The following is a 20,657-nucleotide window of genomic DNA, read 5'->3' as shown; positions in this document are numbered from 1 at the left end:
TTGTATGTATGGAGAGGAATGATATGGATGAGTGTAGTCATGGGTTTCAATGCTATGGGTGAGCATATGAATGGATCTAAATGCTATGGAAGGTTGTAGGGATGGGTAGGCATGCTATGAATGAATATATGCATGGATTGCAATGATATGGATGAGTATATGGATGGATTGGTATGCATTATTTTAGGGTAGAGATGGGTAGAAATGCTATGAATGAGTGTAGGGATGGGTGGGAATGATATAGATGAGTGTATGGATGGTTGTTGTTGTTATAAGGTTTAACGCCATTTTTCAGCACAAGATAGGATATTCATGGCGGCCAATATAATTGGTGGAGGATGAACCCTGGAAAACCCAGGGAAGAACCACTGACCCACGAGAAGCTACTGACAGGCTTTCCCACGTACCAACGTTAGCCGAGCCTGAGACTCGAACTCACGCAGACAGAGGTGAGATGGCAGTGATCCGTAACGGTGAGCGCTTTAGACCACTCGGCCACTCAGGGCCCCTCTGTATGGATGGATAGGAATGGTAAGGATGGGTGTATGTATGGGTTAGAATAGTATGGATGATTGTAGGGATGGATAGTAAAGCTATGGAAGATAGTAGGGATGGATAGGAATGTTATGGATGTGTGAAGGAATATGCAGGAATGTTATGGATAAGTGTATGGATGGAAAGGAATGATAAGGATGAGTGTACAGATGGGTAGTAAATCTATGGATGAGTGTGTAGATGGAGAGGAGTATTAAGGATGAGTGTATTATTGGATATGAATGTTATGGATGACTTCAAGATGGGTAGGAATGCAATGGTTGAGTGTGTGGATGGACTGAAATTCTCAGGATGAATATATGGATGGATAGAAGTACTATGGATGAGTGTAGGGAAGGGTAGGACGGCATTGCATGAGGGTAGGGTTTGATATGAATGCCATGGATGAGTTCAGAGATGGGTAGGAATGCGGTGGATGAGTGTAGGGATGGATATAGTTTTCCCGGTTCTTCCTCCACCATTTATAATGTCCGCCATGTATAGTCTATATTGTGCTCAAAATTACCTTTAATCCCTACAACAACAACAACAACAACTGTCTGGTGAAACGTCCAATCAGCTTCTGGCACCATTATATATGGCAAACGTACGTGTTTAAGTTGTTATTCTAACTCTACTCATTACATTTCAGATCAACCCACAATACAACCACATTTAAAAACCACTAAGTCACATTAAGTAGACTGTACCGTATATCAATGTAATATCTTTTAAATTGATCGTATAATTCCACACAGTGATGCAGTTTATGTATTTTGGGGTGATAGCACAATTTCCAAGTACACACTGTTGCATGATTTAAATACTCTTTGAATATTTGTTTTCAATCATGTTTGTACAAGTCTATATAGATAATCCTATATTTCAACAGTATGATGTCCGTTCCGTTCCTTAAACGAGCTCCTAACGTATTGCTTTCCCGCCGTCTGAAAAATAAAAAAATATTGCACATGCGAATATAATTATCAGTATCATAATGAATTTGGTAAGCTTATTCGATGCCAAGAAACTTAGTGGATGCTGTAAAAATCACACTTGAAGTTTTCATAGGTGAAGTTATATTATATATATATATATATATATATATATATATATATATATATATATATATATATATATATATAAATGTTAGGAAATCCAGAACTAATTTCAATTATCACACAGCAAGGTAATAAAGTGCAAATTGAACTATCAGTGTCGTGACGTCACAGATAACATATCTAAGACTAGTATTACTATATTATGCACACGTATGCGCTAATGTTTTTAAGTGTAGCTGGATTCGATTAAGGTGTATAATATTGTCTCTTTCACAGTTTTTGTTTATTCATGACAAAACAACGACCTATATCACTGCACATACATCAACCTGCTATAGAGGTGAGCTGCGTACCACCAAGGGTTTACATGAAATGTGCGTATTTTTCTCTGATAAATATTAACTCTCTCATCTTTGACATTTTGTCGGGTCTACTATTGTATGATGAGGATATACGATTTGTAAAGAAATTACAATTACTGAATATATGAGTGGAAGAGCAAATGTAGATTAAAAGCGTGACTGTAGTAAATTACGGACATAAGATTGGTGGAAGGCACACAAATGTTAACTGAATTTAACGTAAAATTGAATAACCGAACTCAGTCTCGGTTGATCTCGATAGATTCATTCTGCATTAATGTATATAAGTTTTCTTTCGAGGTGTCATGTCATTAAAAATCATATATATATATATATATATATATATATATATATATATATATATATATATATATATATATATATATATGAACCTTGGTTCTACATGACAAAACCATTTATACTAACTAGGTCAACATTTTTAAAGAATCGATTGTTTTCTTTCTTTTTCCTGCTTTTATTTGCATATATCTGCATATTTTCTTTATTTATTAAGGTACACTATATATTAGTCTTTGTCCGCCTTATATTGGGCGGTACTATGATAATGGTTTAGGAGGAATCAGAACATATGCAACTTTAAGATAGCTTGCCATCTTGAGCTAGTCTACATATACATTGCCACTTTTTTGATAAGAGTGACCGAAATAATTTGAACTCCGAAGTGTGGAAAATACAGGATAAGATATAACAAGTCTAGGGTATAATTAGCTGCAGGAATGATTTAATATAGTATCAATAGTAAACGATATGAATTTAATCAAGCGTGCTTGCATTGGCTTGTACTATAAAGATTCGTATCATACGTTTTTACGTTTGATCCAAGTCAGAGCTTCATACGTGGCAAATTCTCATTACTGATGAATTTGAAAATAATCCAAATATCGATATGAATGGAATGTAAAACTGCAGGTAATCATACTCACACTGGTTAAACATTTCATTAACATACTTTTAGAAATAAAACAATGGCCAAGAGGTTACTTTTGTTGTTGGATATCTGCGAAATAGTGTTCATCATAACTTAAAAGTGTCAAATTACGGCATAACCAAATTTGTGTTTTCTAGACTATTTCGATCTTCCAAGCTGGACACACACGACTTAGTGCTAGTGAAATGTTCATGTCTATCAAATGATGTCAGGCATTCCAATGAGTAAGCTTGTAGTTTTAAAATTTGATCCACCTCTCTGTGTCTGTCTCTGTCTCTGCCTTTCCCTCTCTCTCTCTCTCTCTCTCTCTCTCTCTCTCTCTCTCTCTTTATATGGTTCACGGGTTAATAACCATGTCGCTTTTTCCACACAAATCAAACCCTATATCCACTCAGCGATGCACGCATTATCTAATTTTATTCATTTGTGTACACATATATTCATTTAATATTTGAGTATGCAATAATATTAGTACTTATCCTCTTCAGAGATCCAAACATATATTTGTCCTCTTTTTATAGTGCATATCTGGAACTGAAACTAATACATTCTATGTATTTTGCAGTATGCCATTGTACTCAGACGAGGATTAATTACAGGGTCGACACGGCTCTCGCGTATGTGGATATAAGGAAATTGTATCTTCTCTATGATTAATGGCTCACAATTATACTGATTTTTGTTTAAGTTACAGCTAACCAGTAACGTATAAAATACTGAATATATTAAACTTATCATTATTATTTATTACATTTCATTTTCTCTTACCTTTGAAAACAGTGCAATTATCCTACATTCCGTGGAAAGGTCCTGTCTTTATACGTACCGATTTTACGTTGATGCAGTTTTCTCTAATTAAATCATAGTGAATCTGAGCATAATGGGAGGCAAAGTGTCAGTATCGTCACCGGTGAGTAATGAGGACACTATAATTGAGAAATTAGCTAACTGAATGTAGCAATTCGTAAGGTTTTGTGATACACAGTATTATGATATATTATCCAAGTTGGTGAACATAACTAAATAGAAGTGCAAGACTTTTCATTAGTCAAAACATGATTGATAACAGTATTCAAGTGTGATATTTTTCCTGATATAGCATTGAATGAAAACCTGTCACAATCAAACGTTGCTCCAAATATATAAAAGTTTGTCATAATCCCGATAGAATTTAGTTAGCATACATTGAACAATGTCAAGAATATTTTGCTCTGAAAATTGACTCAGGCCGAATATATAAACAGTAAATGTTACCCTTAATAAGAATGATATACAGTGTTGTGGGCCATATGTTTTGTCAGCATCTCTTTGTTCCACCACATTCGCACTTTCTTATAAGCCGACACTATTATCCATCAGACACTTTTTCCTATGTCAGCAAAATTGCGATCCGATATGTATGCTACCAATGTATTATATTCGGATATGTCAACAACATACTGTGATGTGACGACCGCATATTCCGTTCTGCTGTGTCTGCAAAGTTTTGTGTGACGTTTCATTAGTTTCGTAACATCTGGTAGACAGATGTGAAACCCTCTTTTTGAGAATTCTTCTAAGTTTTTATTATGCATAATTTTAGTTATTCGTCCAGGTATATTCGAGCTTTGAGTTTTATCCGTAACATTTTCGTTTCTACAAGTCAGCGTTTCAATGTCCCTAGATTAAGTTATCCACAAAGTTAGGTCCCATGTTGTGTTTGCATTCAATTTTACTAGCACCTTTTATTATGTTATCTCTGCACGTGATGTTGTTCAGATTTTTGTTTCTTCCAAAACTGTATATTGACATGTCATATCATGTGTCCTCTGATGTTAAAAGAGACCCCTTTAATTAATGACAAGCTAATGCACGAACCAAATCCGATTTCCTTACTTAGAACGCAGCTAAGTCATGTTTTGTTTACATTAGAGGATCGTTGCAGATGAACAAAAGGTTTGGACATAATTCAGTTACAACCACCAACTATGCGTTAGACACGCGTGTAAAGGTCTATTTTCTGACCATTTGTAAGCTAATGTCCCGGTTTATATTGTTGTCACCGTTGATCAACGCATCCATGCAACAATCTGGCACATTATAGAACGAGAACACTAACGTGATCAACAACAAATGCAATAACATAAACACATGTTATAAAATATTCAGTGGTTTACGTTATCATACATTCCATCATAGTTTGTTGTTCGCTATTTGTCTTGCCAGTACGCATTATGCTTCGCTTAATAATCCTCGGACCCTCGGTACAACCGACCCAATCCTCATAAAACCTATTTACAAATTGGCTACGGAAAGAATAGTCTGACATAAATGTGCACATTATAATTTATATGGCTGTTATTGCTATAATATTTTCTTTCGGAATATTTTGTATTGTCCGTATTTTCCATTATGACACTTGATTTTAGCTTTTACATATTGTCTCTATAAGTTCTCTCCAATGGATAATGATGTCCAAATGCATTTGCCTTTTCACATTTAATACATTCAATATCTTAATACCATGCAGAATTTTGTTTAATCTGCTTAATTGTTATCTTGATCTGATACCATCATTCAAATGTATTATTCTTAAATTAGAAACTTCTATATCATTTACATACACCGTCAATTCTATTTTTTTAATAGTGGAAAACGTTTACTTCTGGAGGAAGGTCTTAGCTCCAATTTAAACTTTTCACTTAGATGTTTATATTAGTGTCTAAATTGTTCTGATATTATGATGAAATGATTTATGTGCGCCTATTACTGACATGTCTTTATGTACGATGTGCAGTTAATGGTTGCCTCTGTTCAAACTTTTGCTATTAAAATAACCTATGTTGACATTTGCACCTAGACAAAGAAATCTCAATCAAGGGTTTACCTTATGCGTCTCATAACGAAGCTCTCCCAAAGGGCTGGAAAATGTAACCCGGCGACTGGGATTTCCTTGTATTGATACAAATGCCGACGTTGATTATTCTTATCATTCAACTTTTTAAATTTTAATCTTATTAGACCAAAGCGACAAATCTTTTTACAATTGACGTTGAGCGCGACTAACTTCAAAATTCGATGGACGGAGTAATATGGGCATACATATTGTTATTGTGTATTGAGGAATCTGAGCTTAAGTATTTCTTTTGAAACACAGCATACATTCAATTACTTTGTTTCTTGTCGGGTAATTTTTATAATTTATCTTTAGGAAGAATAAGAAAATAAGAACATAAGAAAACGATTACTGCGTTTGTTCGAGAAAATATGAACTCATATTGTCCTATGGATTCTACACTCCCACAGGTAGTCCAGCATACGTCTAAAATACTAGTTCATATTTTCGGATACAAGTGGTGTAATCTATAATCATAATGTGTTGTCTTGAACAAAAGTAGAATATGTTGAGCCATTGATACATATTTAGGATGAGCTAGACACATTCACCATTGACTGACTGTTGAGGACAAAATTAGTAACCTACAATGTACAATACTTTTCACTTCATATATGTCAGCTCTTTCTATACTACAATATAATTGTGTGGGACTATACTACTATGTGACTATATTAACATATGTCCTTCCGTTTCTACATGCTTTGGTAAATTTATACAGTTTTGGTCATTCTGTTTGTATAGATCAGCTTTAGCATCAATTATAATTTTAATCGACTTCTATAATACCAAAAACATGTGTGATAGTGCTAAAATGTTGTATGGTGCAAACGTATTTATTTATTTTCTTCACACAGCTTTGGAATCCATTACCATATAAACGATATACTCCTGAGGTAAGTTCCCGTTCTATCGTTCTAAATAAAAACAAAAATATGTTACATACATATATGGATTTATATAAGCATGGCTATATTTGATTTTATAAATTTATATGTAGTTTCCTTAAATCAGGCTTAACAAAAACAACTTATTTGTAAGCAGGCTAAGTACAATTATCAATCGAAATGAGAATACATATATGACTAAACTCAGATGTATTACGTTCCCCATATGTTTTTATTTAATTATTTCTTGTTTCTCTTTATAATTATTTAGCTTGATTGAAATTCTAGCAACACAATCATCAACACAATCATCAACATAATCATCAACACAATCATCAACATAATCATCATGAGCTTCCTTATTTGCAATAGCAATATTTGCCTTCCCGTGATTGGTGTTATTCAAAAATAGCTGTATGTCATCATTATCGTGTTATTCGTAATTGGTGTTAGTAGCATGCCTATTTGATATTTATTATGTTCCATTAATGGTAGGCTTGCTCAATATTCCTAATATAAATATATAGTTTACATATATGCCTGTTTTAATGTATTTATACTAATTTCTATTATCGTATCACAAAAGATTTAGGTGAATGCAAGAGTAGTAGGGCTACACAAATTAAAGCTAAATAAGCTCAATCATTTGTAAATGACTAAATATTTATAAATGTTTCTTATGCAATGGCAATGGTTTTTGCTTTTATATTTTATTAAATTATGCAGATGTTGAGACAGGAAATTGCAGAAATGCAGACTCAGTTGGCATTACTTTATTGCAAACAAAAGCTACGAATTGTGGTTTGTGGCTTTGGGAAAGTCGGTAAATCTGCTTCGATAAACATTTTATCAGTCCTCGAAGGCAGTTACACACAGGCAGCTAATACTGGAGGCCTACGTAAGCATGCAGTACAAAAGGTACACCCTGCGTTTGAAAACGGACTGTAAGGAAATCATTTTGAAAGAAACTAATAATTTAGGAAGAATTGTTTTTTAACTCATCTAATCTATTTCTTGAGCATATATGCAATTTTATTTATCTAGAATCTACTGAAATCAACAATCTATCATATATATATATATATATCTATATATATATATATATATATATATATATATATATATATATATATATATATATATACCTTGCTGCTGACAAATGTCAGTTCATTGTCAAGTAAAGGTCTCACGCTCAGCATGTAGAATCATTTTGAGAATTAAACGTAAATCATGACAGTGTCAGGTACAAGAGGCTATTCCATCGGGAATGTTAATGTCCAAGATCTTTAGCGAAATACGCATATTTTCTGATATTGATAATGTTCGTAATATTTAACCAGTATTCATAGAGAAAGTTTGATTATACATTATATGTTTGCAAAATAAAAATGTACTAGTAAGGTACATTTTTTAGGACAAGGTCAATTCCACACTACAATTACGATTACCATATAAAAATGAAAACAAGTAAGAAATACAAAATAAATGTACATAACTTTTCTTAACTATCCAAATATTGAGTTTCTTTCATAGTACATTGAATACAAGATGCTGGTTGGTGACGCATATGACACTCCATACGTTCTCTGCGAGATCCCAGGGTTTAGGGATGATGGAGATCAACATCTACAACAAGTGCAAACTGTCGCCGCCAAAGCAGCTATAATCGGGAAATTTCTATCAGGCGATACGGTATGTTATCTGGAACTAGTTGTTGTTAAGATTGCTAAATATCGTCTAACAGTAATTCAAAACATGCGTATAAGCCATTTAGTTACAACATGGTGTATTCAATCTATTCATTAAATACATTCTTCGTTAAACTCACACCAAGTTGTTGGGAAAAGTACCATGACCGGACATAGATAATAATGATTTAGCAGGTTATTTAAAGTTGCATTCCATTTAAAAGTCTAGTTTAACCAACTTTTATTTTTATTTTTTAGCAATGTGGCGTTTGTAGCTCTATTCGATGTACATCAATGAGCATGCCAACACAATCATATCCATTGTCCAGGTTGTCTTCCCTGTTTAGCGGAAAACACCTATGCTTGCAAAGTCAATAGCTCCCGGGTTTAAATAACGAGACTAGATTTACTTTTTATATCTACCTTATAGCGAATCTTAGAAAGGTTATTTTGGGGAGAGGGTGGTTTTAACTTTTTTATTTGCTTACGCTATTTGCCAATGTAATAATAAAAAAAAGCCTTGCTGTTATTTGTTTGATTATGTTACACTTGTGTTATAAATTTATAACTTTAACATATTTCTCACTTTCGACTCATTTCAGATTTTTATGAAAATACTTTTTTATTTAATTTGGTTCTGTCCAGTTTTATATATATATATATATATATATATATATATATATATATATATATATATATATATATATATATATATATATATATATATAATTTATGTATTTATTTATACACACGCGCAGATAGACATTAAAGTTGTAACAGTAGACATATACATGCATTTTCAGAATTGTTTTACCAAATTAATTGTGTTTACATAATATTTGCAGTGGTCATATTGTGGAATCAAGGGAAAAAATGAATGTTATGAAGACGGGCTTTAATAAAGACGTTACATGCACTATACATGCTACAGTATATTCAACTATGATCGGCACGGCAATCAAATTTCTTGTTGCAGTTATGTTACAGTGTTGCGGTAGATGGAAAGTGTTTGATGCATTATATATATATATATATATATATATATATATATATATATATATATATATATATATATATATATATATAATCATTCGACGGATAAACACAATATTACAATAACGTATGTTGGATAATAATATCAAGCACAAGGGACTATATCAGATTTGTCTCAGTTATTAAGTATTCATAATTATGATTCTGAGTGTAAATGGTCGTAATATATTTATTGTTGAGATCATACCAAAATCAATGGTTATAAACATTTTCATAACAATACTTTCTTTTATTTGCTTTTGAATTAATTGTCCACCACAAAAGCAAATTGTATGTTTACGTATGTGTTTTTTGGTGCTAACAAAATATGTTCTCAAAATGGATATAAATTAAAACTCGCTTATACAGACATATATTTCGTTCTCATCTATCAGTGCTGCTCATCGTTTTAAAGTCTAATAGCTCCATACTTAAATAATGATATATATGTAAAAGGAAAATCCACAACGTTATTTCATTGAAAATGCAACTGCTATCTTGTATTCTGACGATGTCAACATTTTGTGCAAAAAAGGATGTAAAAACGTATTATCATGCAAATGCATTCACAGTAATATATGATATTACTATTACATTAACCCTATATCGGCTATGCGTATAAATACAAACTAGCGCATATAATATTTATTAGATTTTGAACTTGTGAAGAGCCCATATGCCCCAAAAACTGTGTAAATTATGTTTGTTTCTTATAGGAACCGAGAATCTTTTATTGTGAAAATCTATCTTTCATAGAAACAAAATATGCTTGAGTTAATATTTTTCAGGTGGACTATTTGTCTCTGACAGTTGAAGAACTTGAAAAAATGAAAACGAGACAGGAATGTGCTGCTTCTATTATGTTTGTTGTTGATTCAACGGAAGTGTTCAATGGCTACACAAATAGACAATTTCAATTGATGGCGCATATTTTATAATTCGCTCATACCAATGGTAATAAACTGAAATCTTCTTTTATTTCAATTCATTATCACAATACATCTTACCTTTCTGTACGTAATTTAACATGTTTTAATTTTCTGTGTCAGATCCACGTTCTGGAAGTTGAAACAGTTCCCAGAAGTTACGGCATTTTCTTTTCCAAATGAATGATATATATATATATATATATATATATATATATATATATATATATATATATATATATACACACACACACACACACACACACACATATATATATATATATATATATATATATATATATATATATAAAGCTAGAAAGAGAAAGAGACAGATAAAGGATGCATGGTGTGATTGTGAGTGTTACCTTTCTGTTCATTTGCAGATAAATATCCTTTTATCAAACTAAGAGAAGTTGACATAGAACATTACAGTGTATTATTCTAACATCAGTATGTATGCAATGTTATTTACTAGTTCGAGAGACATTTCTTTATTAGTTCTTTATCCTAGCGTTCTTCATTGCAGTTCATATTATGTACTGACTGTTGTCTGGGGTGATATCCTTATACGTATAGTTATTATTGCAACAACGACATCGTTACTTTCATTCGTCTGTGTTAACTATACAGCACACTATCAATATAATCCGTAAGATTCAAGCGGCGATAATCTTGTATCACCTTACAAAAAAAATCACATTAGCTGATGCAAATCACTGTTAGTTTCTTATTTTCCTAAATCATAAATCCGTCAATCCATAAATCACGTGTATCAACATAAATCCTAAATAATTCGATGAGAGCTGTGGTTGAAGTGATTTGAACACTGTTAATCATGAATTGTAATTTATCTAAACGAACTTTCCTATTAGTATGATAGTGACGATGCTATTTGTGATATACTCTGTTCATTTCCGATATACAATGGTCAATTTAGTATTAATTAATATATGTGTTCTGGCATCAGTATTTTCTTGCGTATCATCTAAGTAGCATAATGGCAACTTGTATGTAGTCTTTATTGAAATATGTTACCTTATCAATCTAAGAGCAATGCTTGATATGTTCAGCTTGATTCTTTGCAAAAGCAGGTATCGAATGTTTACCGAAAACTGTATGGAGTCTCTATTTAATGCATTCTTGACAGGTAGTAATAAATAAGAGAAGGTGTATGAACAATTGAAATGGTCTAAATCTGGTTTAGCTCGTAACCGATTAAATACAAATGAACGGGTATTAAGATTCCAAAACTAAATGCCATTTAGTATGAGCTATCAGATAAATCATAATCTACATCAGCACCTTGGCTGAGCATATGAGTTGTTATTTTCCCTTTGCAAAATACACTTGGTTTATCCGGCTTCTTTTACTGCGATTCTTATATCTTTCTTTGACATATGCCACACAATAACCTGTCTGCAATGTCATGTTCCTTTAATCCTGGTATAGCTATATCTCTATATATCTTTCTCCCCCTGCAACTGTATCTATGTTTCATCTGACTTTGAAGTCTTTTGTCTCTCTTCCAGTTTTTATTTCCTCAATTCCTTTTGAAGCTGAAGCTTTCGTAAATCCAATTCCATGTGGCTTTTAAAACAGATTGCTATATTTTTTTGTATCAAGCCAAGATATGGTCTTAATAGGAACAAAATATAATTTGAACAGAAAAAAAATGTATTGTTATATTTACTGTATGTCCATTATATAATGAAACATATATCTTAGTTCTTGCTTTGTTTAAGCAGGTTTTCTCTCAGAAAGAGCTGTTTGTCTGGAACTTCAAGGAAGCCGTATTTTTCAGATACTCTAAACCTGCCGGGTTAGGATTTAAATGATTTTATTTTCTTACATTTATATGACTTTGCTAATGTTTGCTGGTTTTATAATAGAGGAATAGATGTGTGAAATGTAATTATGTGTAACTACAATATATATTTCAAGCCGATTTCATTTTGAAATAGGTTTTAATATCTCCGATCTGAGTATATAAATCGAAATATTGGATGTCAACCGATTAATTTATAAAATCAAGCAAAATATTTATTAGTTAATCAACATATCCCCATATAAATCATTTTTAAATTTGTGATATACTTGCAATGCTTTGAATTGAACTCAACATTCTGTATCAGAAGTCTAAACACATAAAATGTTCAGAATGAATTCCACTATTCCCGTACGACCAAAAGCATTGACTGATGTGGCAATGATGCTGCAAGGTAATGCATTAATCCTAACGTCAATAAGCACATCAGTAATTCAAGTGAATGACATATATAATTCCTCTTCCTTTAGCAAATTCAGAAGTGTTCCAAATATGGATATAAAACCAGAATGAATAATTTTTCTAACGACACACCTTCCATACACATTTTTATTTTATCTAAGAGGCAAAATAATTGTAAAGAAAAACCTATTTATTTCTTATAGAAATGTTGAATAATTCGTAAACAAGTATGACATTGAACTCAAATGTTATGCAGCATCTAGTTTATTACTGATATAAACTGACGTTCAACAGTAATAATATATTAATTAATATGACACAGAAGCATATGTTATCAAATGGGACTATACATAATTGCACATGCTCTCTACACACAGAAGCCTTATAATACTTCTTTGCGGGTGAATCACACTACATTTTACCGTAAGATGTTTGATATCAATATTGTATGCTTGCAGTATTAAACTAGATTTAGATATTATCTGTTTTTCTTCTTTCAGTTTGCTAAATAAAATCTGAGGGAGGTCCATAAAGAGTCGAACTTACATAAAATTCAAAATAAAATTGCTGAGCAAATATTAAAGAGTAACATTATATTTCAATTGTGAAAGCTATTTTCTAGCGCTTGTTTAAGTTTAAAAATTAATAGGACACTTGGTTATTGATGTTAGCTTTATTTCTTAACTCAATGATTCGTAAAACACTACAACACTTGCACCAACATACATGTTAAATAGTTCTCTGAGATCTGTTGCACATAAATAAATATAAAGTTGGATAATTTAAAGTACAATTAGTACGTCTAAAGACCTTATCTATTCTGCGTTTATGTTAGACATTGACTATACATAGGGATGTAGTTGATTGATGGTTAGTTTTTTTTTAATTTTCTCAAGTCTTTTATAACATATATTTGACAAAAATAGCATTGTCGGGATAATACATATTGTGCCCTTCCTTTGAAAGAATTCCTCTACAAATATAATTAATAATTAATTTATTCCATGATGTCCAAACAAAGTTCAAAGGAATAAAACCGATTGAATTTTGAACTGATTACAAAATATAAAATACAGCACAATTTTGTTCCCTATCATTGTATGTACCAACGCAATTTGCCTGAATTATATTCACCAACAGTTCGATGAAACTTTTCCAAAGCACCTGGCTGTTTACGAAGATATGCAACAGTTTTAAACTGTTTGATACATAATACATGCATGACTTGCTCCAAATTCGCAGGCATAAAATCTGACTCTTTATGAGATGGAACATCAACATTACCAAAGATTTTACTCTGATACTATATTTAATAGCAATGCAAATGTTATGGAAGTACATATCATGGTCATCAAGTATCTAATATCAGTCTACGATTATTCTGGAAATTGATTCATCATATGCATTTATAGGATGCAGATGAACCTGACATATCTTCTCGTTCAGCTTTTCGGTCATTTGTCAATGATAACAACCAATTCATAATTTATAATCATTAAGTTTAAGTTTCCACAATGCAAATAAATCAATATATCGTTAGAAAACATACTGACTCCTAACTGATCAAGAAGTTTGAACTCTCGACTAAGTAATTCCACTCGCTACGACTTCGAATCAACCATTACATACATCAATAACCATTCACAACCAGCAAGTATATCCTATGGTCTCCATTTACTCATGAAAGCATTATTGTTTGCAAAGTAACATAATATTACTTTTGCGGCTTCAGTTTCACCTACAGCTGCATTATAAGTTGAGAAGAACGAATGAGACACGAAAAGATGGCATCGTGATCAATAGGTATTCATTTATAAACACCATTAGCAAAAGTGACAGCATGCAAGGACCGACCAAAACATTTGTCCGCAAAAGTGACCCCATGAAAAGAGCGACCATTACATATGTCAGCAAAACTATTTTTTTATCACCATCATTTTCAAGAAGTATTTTATCCGCATTTCAAACCAGTAAACAAATCGGGGATTTCAATCCCAATTGGGTAAACTTTGTTACTAATGAGGTAACAACTGCTTAATGATAATTAAATAGCGCCTTTTTTTAAAACAATTCATTGCTCCAATAGTCTCCGGTTCAGAAATTAAATTTAATGCCAAATTGACGCTTTGGAGAGGAACATTAAAAATGTCAATCCCTACTCTTTGAATAAAAACACATTCCCTATAACAAGACATTTCCGACAAATTGAACCTACCTAGCAATACAATGCTCTAACTAGCTATTGTGTTCATTAGTATTTCATTCGTGAAAAGTTTGTGAAAACAAAGAATTGGTTATATACAATTTTCTGCTATGAATAGTTCATAAGTCTCCAAATGGAAAGATAATGGTTCACGTTCTTGACGTATTAGAAATAATAACAGTAGGAATAGTCATGTCTTTATTATTCTGCTTATTTATGAAATAGGATCAAACAAAATTGTCATGTTATTTTTAGTACAATGCATGCACGTACAAAAATATACGATGTCATGTCAGCCTTCTCGGATTGTTTGATTTATAAAATTTGTGTCATTTAGTTGTTGTTGTTGTTGTTGTAGAGTTTAACGCCATTTTTCAGCACAAGATAGGCTATAAATGGCGGCCAGTATTAATGGTGGAGGAAGAACCCGAGAAATCCCCAGAAAGACCCACCGACCCTCGAGAAGCTACTGGCAAACTTTCTCACATACCCACATTGGCCGAATCTGTGACTCGAACCTACGCAGACAGAGGTGAGATGGCAGTGATCCGTAACGGAGAGTGCTTTAAACCACTCGCCCACTCGGGGCCCCTGTGTCATTTAGTAATTTTAAAGTACCAGTATTACACTGAACTGATATTATACCAACCAAATACTGAATGGAAGACCTACTGAGAAATGAAACTGTATGACTACATAACTAATCATCAGTAGTGATGGCAGAATTGTCTAAAGTGTCCACATTTTGTTTCTAAAATTTGTTTTGCTATTTCCATTCGTGCAATTCTTAATTGTTTGATTGATATGAACTTTCTGAAGACATTGTAATCTTTATCAATTTTCATGGATGAGCGAAACGGATCAGGCAGCTATTCGTCATTCCTTGTATATTAGACAAGTGTTTCCAGTTTCATTTCTTAGATTCTTTCCCATGCGCCCTTGATGATGTACTCTTTAACCAGAAATAAAAAGCATGGTCTTGTACCTACGGTAAAGTGCAGACATGATGAACTTCTCCAATAATTAAACTTTATAACTATAATTTACAGTTCTATACAATATCTTTTGAAAAGCAGATTATTATCTGAAATATATGTTTTGACAAAGTATTAGCAATTTAAAAATATATTTACATGATGCAGTCCTTGACACAATTGAGCGTTCCATATGCATGTCCATATCCATGTCAATATAATCAATCATTAATAGCATGCATATTAATTGAACGCCTATATAAGTTACATGTCATGTCAATAGCAACGACAATAGACAGGTATGAAGCGTGATGTTTGTGCGCTAAGTGTGAAATTTATATCAATGTGTAATGTGTCATTTGTTTATGCTGCATATGTGTTTGCATCAGTATATGAAATGCATATCTCAGTTGCATAATTATTAAAAAGTGTGTTGAGGTTTTTGTGCAAGAACTGTTTGAATATAATGGGACTTATCATATTAAAGCGTAGTTTGTACATATTATAAATCAAAAGGTAGTCATCATAAATCATTTACGTTGATAAATTCCGGTTCATTCTGGTTCAATATGACTAATTGCACTTATACTGTTTTCAATAGAAATCAAGATTGCGTGCCTACTTACGAAGTGCGACAGAATGGACAGCATGGTGGCTCAAAACGTGCAAAATATATACTATTCTCAATGTGTTGAACAAGCCAGATGCACATTAAAACAATTGTTCCCTGGCGACAGAATATTTCCAGTTGTCAACTACACACAACAGCTTGCGACAGATGCAGGAATGATGGTGCCAAGTCTATTCGCATTAAAGCATATAATGGATGACATTTTGTCCAGCTTCAAAAGAAGAGTTCGAACACAGAGGATTGAATCAGATGTTGACAGAGTGAAACGTGTGGACTTGTTCGAATGAATGGTCTTGGCAGAAATTGTTATATTGCAATCAACTATAATTTCATAAATAGAGAATTGCTGCTAATTGGAAAAATGAGAAATATCAAAGATCATATGGGACAAGAGTACCATAAAGTGAACATATACATAACTGATTATTGTTACTAGAATGTCAAACCAAATGAAATATATACGTTTTCCTGTGCAAAGGTTACCGTATATTAAAGTGTATACACATAGCGGAATGGTAAAATATACATATGTGTTTGCAAAACCCATTTAAGAAGCAATACGGGAGAAAACTATGATAAACATAAAAATGAACTTTTTAATAGACCGTCTGATTATAGCCACATTGCTAATACAACAAACATACACCTGCCAGAAAAGCAACAATTTCTTTGCAGCCTCTAGCACCAGGACCCTGATGTTTCAATCATGTGTTCATTAGTGCGACGCTGTAGCAAGCTTTAAACCACTGTATTTAGTAAACCTTATAGGTGTGGTGACAACGTAATCAGACATTGTCCATGATTTGCTAACAACTGATATGTTAACAACGGTTTAACGCGAAAGATAAGAATAATCTCACCAAAATCTACATATAACTATCCTTGTATGTGTGATATTGTTATGTTAACGTAGAGCCCATAATACAAGTACATGAATTGTCCCCTATGTCTAGTTCACTTTTGTTTGTAGTATATCAAGATGTAAATCACGATATAACCGTAGTAGACATTTTGTTATAACTAATTATCTTCACTTCATATATCTAGGTCAAACAGAATGATCGTTTACTAAGCTGCGGATGATTTTCAGATATAATAATACATTGTATTGCTGGGACCATTGTTTATTTAAATCTGCAAGGACCGCAATATGATTCAACAGTCTTATAACTCATATTCAGCGTATGTGGTCTGTATTCAGTAAATCATTAGTTGCTACTAATTATATAACCTGTGCACACATCATACATGAATTGTTTTACTTTAGCATAGTTTGAAATTAAAATAGTATAGTTGGTCATTTTACATTAAAGTAAGGTGGACGTAAAGTTTGTACTTTTGTGATCCACATAAGAAACTTCAATGAATTCATGCTCCTCGTTGTTGAAGTGATAACGATGGAAAATCGAGAAAGATGATACGTAAAGATTCAGCTTCTAGGTTAAAAGTAATCAGCTGGATTAAACGGAAGTGTGCACGCGATTTCTGTTAGCAATACGAATAAAACTGGCCTGTAGATCTCTAGTGAACGAATTCTTTATTTTCGTCCATTCTGTTTAATTCATCTTCGGATTATCTGTACGAATTATGCCAGATCAGCGGCACATGGACACATTCAGAGAATACAAAGTAGGTGCATATAGGTTGCAAACCATTTCCCATTGTTTTGATTGAAACTTTGACATCGATACATCATAACATCGTTGTGGTTTGTTATGCGTTTCTTTATAACTTTATAATGCTATAAATTAAAAGTGGTATATTTTATCAATTCACTTAAACACATAAAGACAAGCAATGGACAAAAATAAAGCACGGTTTGAAGAATCAATTCCAAAAATAGTGCATGTAATTCACGAATTACATTTTAAAATTCTAGTAATGAAATATTATAATGAATTCTAGTTCGAGTCCCGATAAAAATCCAAGATGGAAGGAGATGTATGTACGCTGCATCGTGTACAGTGCTGTCATCTGCAGTTCCTTCTAAAAAAAATACAAGAAATAACACTCCCGTGTTGGAAAGCCGAATACAATTTTTAAGAAACAGGAATTCAGTATAAGCACTCAAATATTTTCAGATAAAGGAATTAATCTTTTAAAACCCAAATAATCTGAAGACAGTTTCAGCGTTTCGCATTATCGTCAAATATATCTTATCTGCTTCAATCTCTCCTTTTATTTATTTTAACTCCTTGTCATCAAATTGTTCAAAAAACTCCGCAGATATTCAGATGATTATTCAAGATCAGCCGGTCCGTCCGTGATGTTTGCCAAGGACAATTTTGACCATCCTGATGATAGACCGCATCTTAAGGTACAAGTGACACGAAATACTTTGACTGATCCACAACCAGCTGCAATAGACAGACCCGACGATAGTTATTTTTATATATTAAAATAAGCTAACACAAATTACAACTTAGAATTCACAGTGCGTCGATTAATGTTGAAAGGTGAAAATAGAGGATTTTCGTGTGCAATTCCAATGTCACGAAGATTTGGATTTTGCAGATATGCCAGAAAGGTTATTTTTGGAGCCAAGCACACAATTGTGTTTGCAAGAAAGTGTGACGATAATGATATTATCTGGCGCGATGGTGCTGCTGCTACTGGTAAAGTAATATTATTTAAACTGTCGTTGTGGATGCTGGTAATGACGCCATCGCTTGCTGTAGAACAAAAATTACTTTATTTTATGGATTCAGGTGGTAAATTAAAGTTATCATGGTTGACTATGACAACAGATAGTGTAAAAAGCGTACTTGACGGTTTATTTGCATGGCATATAGCTTCGCTGTATGGTATTTATGCATCCGGACGTATATGTATTGCGTTTCAAAATGTTTCACGACTAAACTCTCAAGAACACAGTCAAATGATATTTGACAACTTGGAGTTAGTGACGTTTCCCTAAGAATAAATGGACTTCAAGAACATCTAAAAAAGTATTATTAAATTTTGATCAAAATCATGTCGCACGGTTATATCACCGTTTGATGACATTTATGGGACGTGATCAAAATGTTGATTCCGGTCTACAAAAATCACAACTAGATTTTACAACATTATATCCGATTTATTAAGTTTGTCTAAAACATCTGAATTTAATTAGGCAACATGTCGTTTATATACACTTCCGAGGTCGCGTACACACATGTGGTGGTGTTAGTTACAGAGCAATTGATCTTATACCTTCAGACAAAACAATGCTACTTGAAGGTACTGGTGGACGAATGAGAGGTATTAATGTCCTAGTAGAAAACGCAATTAAATCGCTCATGATATTTGTACTGTCATTGCATCTGGTTGGCATCAGTCTGACTCCTGGTCAAATTAAAAGGCTTCAATCAAAATCAGCAAAGAACTGGAATAAAAATATCATTACAAAAAATCAGATCACAGGTGGCTAAAAGAAACTATCATTATCAGAACGTCAACTCAAGCATTTCAATGACTCAAAACAATAAAAGAAAAACAGGCGTTAAACTTAATCTTTCTGCGAGAGCCATTAAAGATTAAATTAAGACTTGCGGTATATTTTAACTTCTTACAGCTATTATTAATAGACGCTGCGGCTCCAGCTGTTACAAAAGCAACTGGAAAAGGTGCTGTTGGAAATGCTGCTGGAATGGCATTAAAGAAAGCAACAGGAAAAGGAATAAAGTCTTCTAAACTAAAACAGGAAAGGGTATATGATTACCAGGAACTCCTCACTGGTACGGAAAAGGTCTGAGACTTCCATGAAGACTTCGCTGATTCTTCCTATGACACATTTTGATTTACTTGATGCTGCTAAAAAAAACTTATGTATTAAATACTTCATACGTGTTTGTAATCGTCATCAATTAGCAAAAAAAAAAAACCAAACAATATTTAAACCGGTATCATTAATCTCGTTAAATGTTCTGGTCCAGGTACTCATTGTGATGCATTCGCGATTGATCCACCAACATAATTGTTAAATTAGGTAAACACAATACAAACGTCAGTCTGGTATTCAACATTACCATAACAGACAATAACCGATCCGCTAATATGTGAACTTGATGTAATTGCTCAAATACTACTTCATAAAGTCGTGCACGAGTATGCAAATAGAGGGTCCGTCTTTTAAAACAGATCTTAAAATATAATGGTAGACATTTACGGAAGATCTTCTTCTATCAAAGACACGAAAAAAGATTAAATTCATTTGTCAAGTTACGTGACTAGAGATGAACCTGCCGATATTAAGAACCTCTCTGGAGTTGACCACGAGGCAGTTATTATTTTTCAGGAAAAATATGGTGTTTTAAAGACGAATAC

At 32.8% G+C, this 20,657-nt stretch overlaps 1 protein-coding gene and 1 long non-coding RNA gene across 5 annotated transcripts; both read left to right on the top strand.

The window, feature by feature from the left end:
- Nucleotides 1-1,802: 1,802 nt before the first annotated feature.
- On the top strand, nt 1,803-9,346 carry LOC149791924 (uncharacterized). 4 transcript variants are annotated; one of them, XM_089969291.1, is made up of 6 exons: nt 1,803-1,935; nt 3,044-3,130; nt 3,687-3,816; nt 6,639-6,677; nt 7,395-7,586; nt 8,202-8,961. In XM_089969291.1, exons 3-6 carry the CDS (start codon nt 3,787-3,789, stop codon nt 8,472-8,474), a joined length of 534 nt encoding a protein of 177 aa, XP_089825417.1. In that variant the 5' UTR covers nt 1,803-1,935; nt 3,044-3,130; nt 3,687-3,786; the 3' UTR covers nt 8,475-8,961. The 4 variants fall into 4 exon arrangements, with proteins under 4 accessions (XP_089825417.1, XP_089825418.1, XP_089825415.1 ...); XM_089969292.1 differs by lacking the exon at nt 3,044-3,130 and adding an exon at nt 9,202-9,346 and having other exon boundaries at nt 1,809-1,969; nt 8,202-8,360; XM_089969289.1 differs by having other exon boundaries at nt 1,809-1,969.
- Nucleotides 9,347-10,189: 843 nt separating this feature from the next.
- LOC149791923 (uncharacterized) lies at nt 10,190-17,831 on the top strand. The gene is made up of 3 exons (XR_016423232.1): nt 10,190-10,342; nt 12,060-12,133; nt 16,320-17,831. It is a non-coding gene; the product is annotated as an uncharacterized LOC149791923 (long non-coding RNA).
- The last annotated feature ends 2,826 nt before the right edge of the window (nt 17,832-20,657 follow it).

This window comes from Sinohyriopsis cumingii, chromosome 9 (genome assembly GCF_028554795.1).
Source record: "Sinohyriopsis cumingii isolate HCF-2022 chromosome 9, ASM2855479v2, whole genome shotgun sequence".
NCBI classification, from domain to species: domain Eukaryota; kingdom Metazoa; phylum Mollusca; class Bivalvia; order Unionida; family Unionidae; genus Sinohyriopsis; species Sinohyriopsis cumingii.
This window is presented reverse-complemented; position numbering and strand designations above follow the sequence as displayed.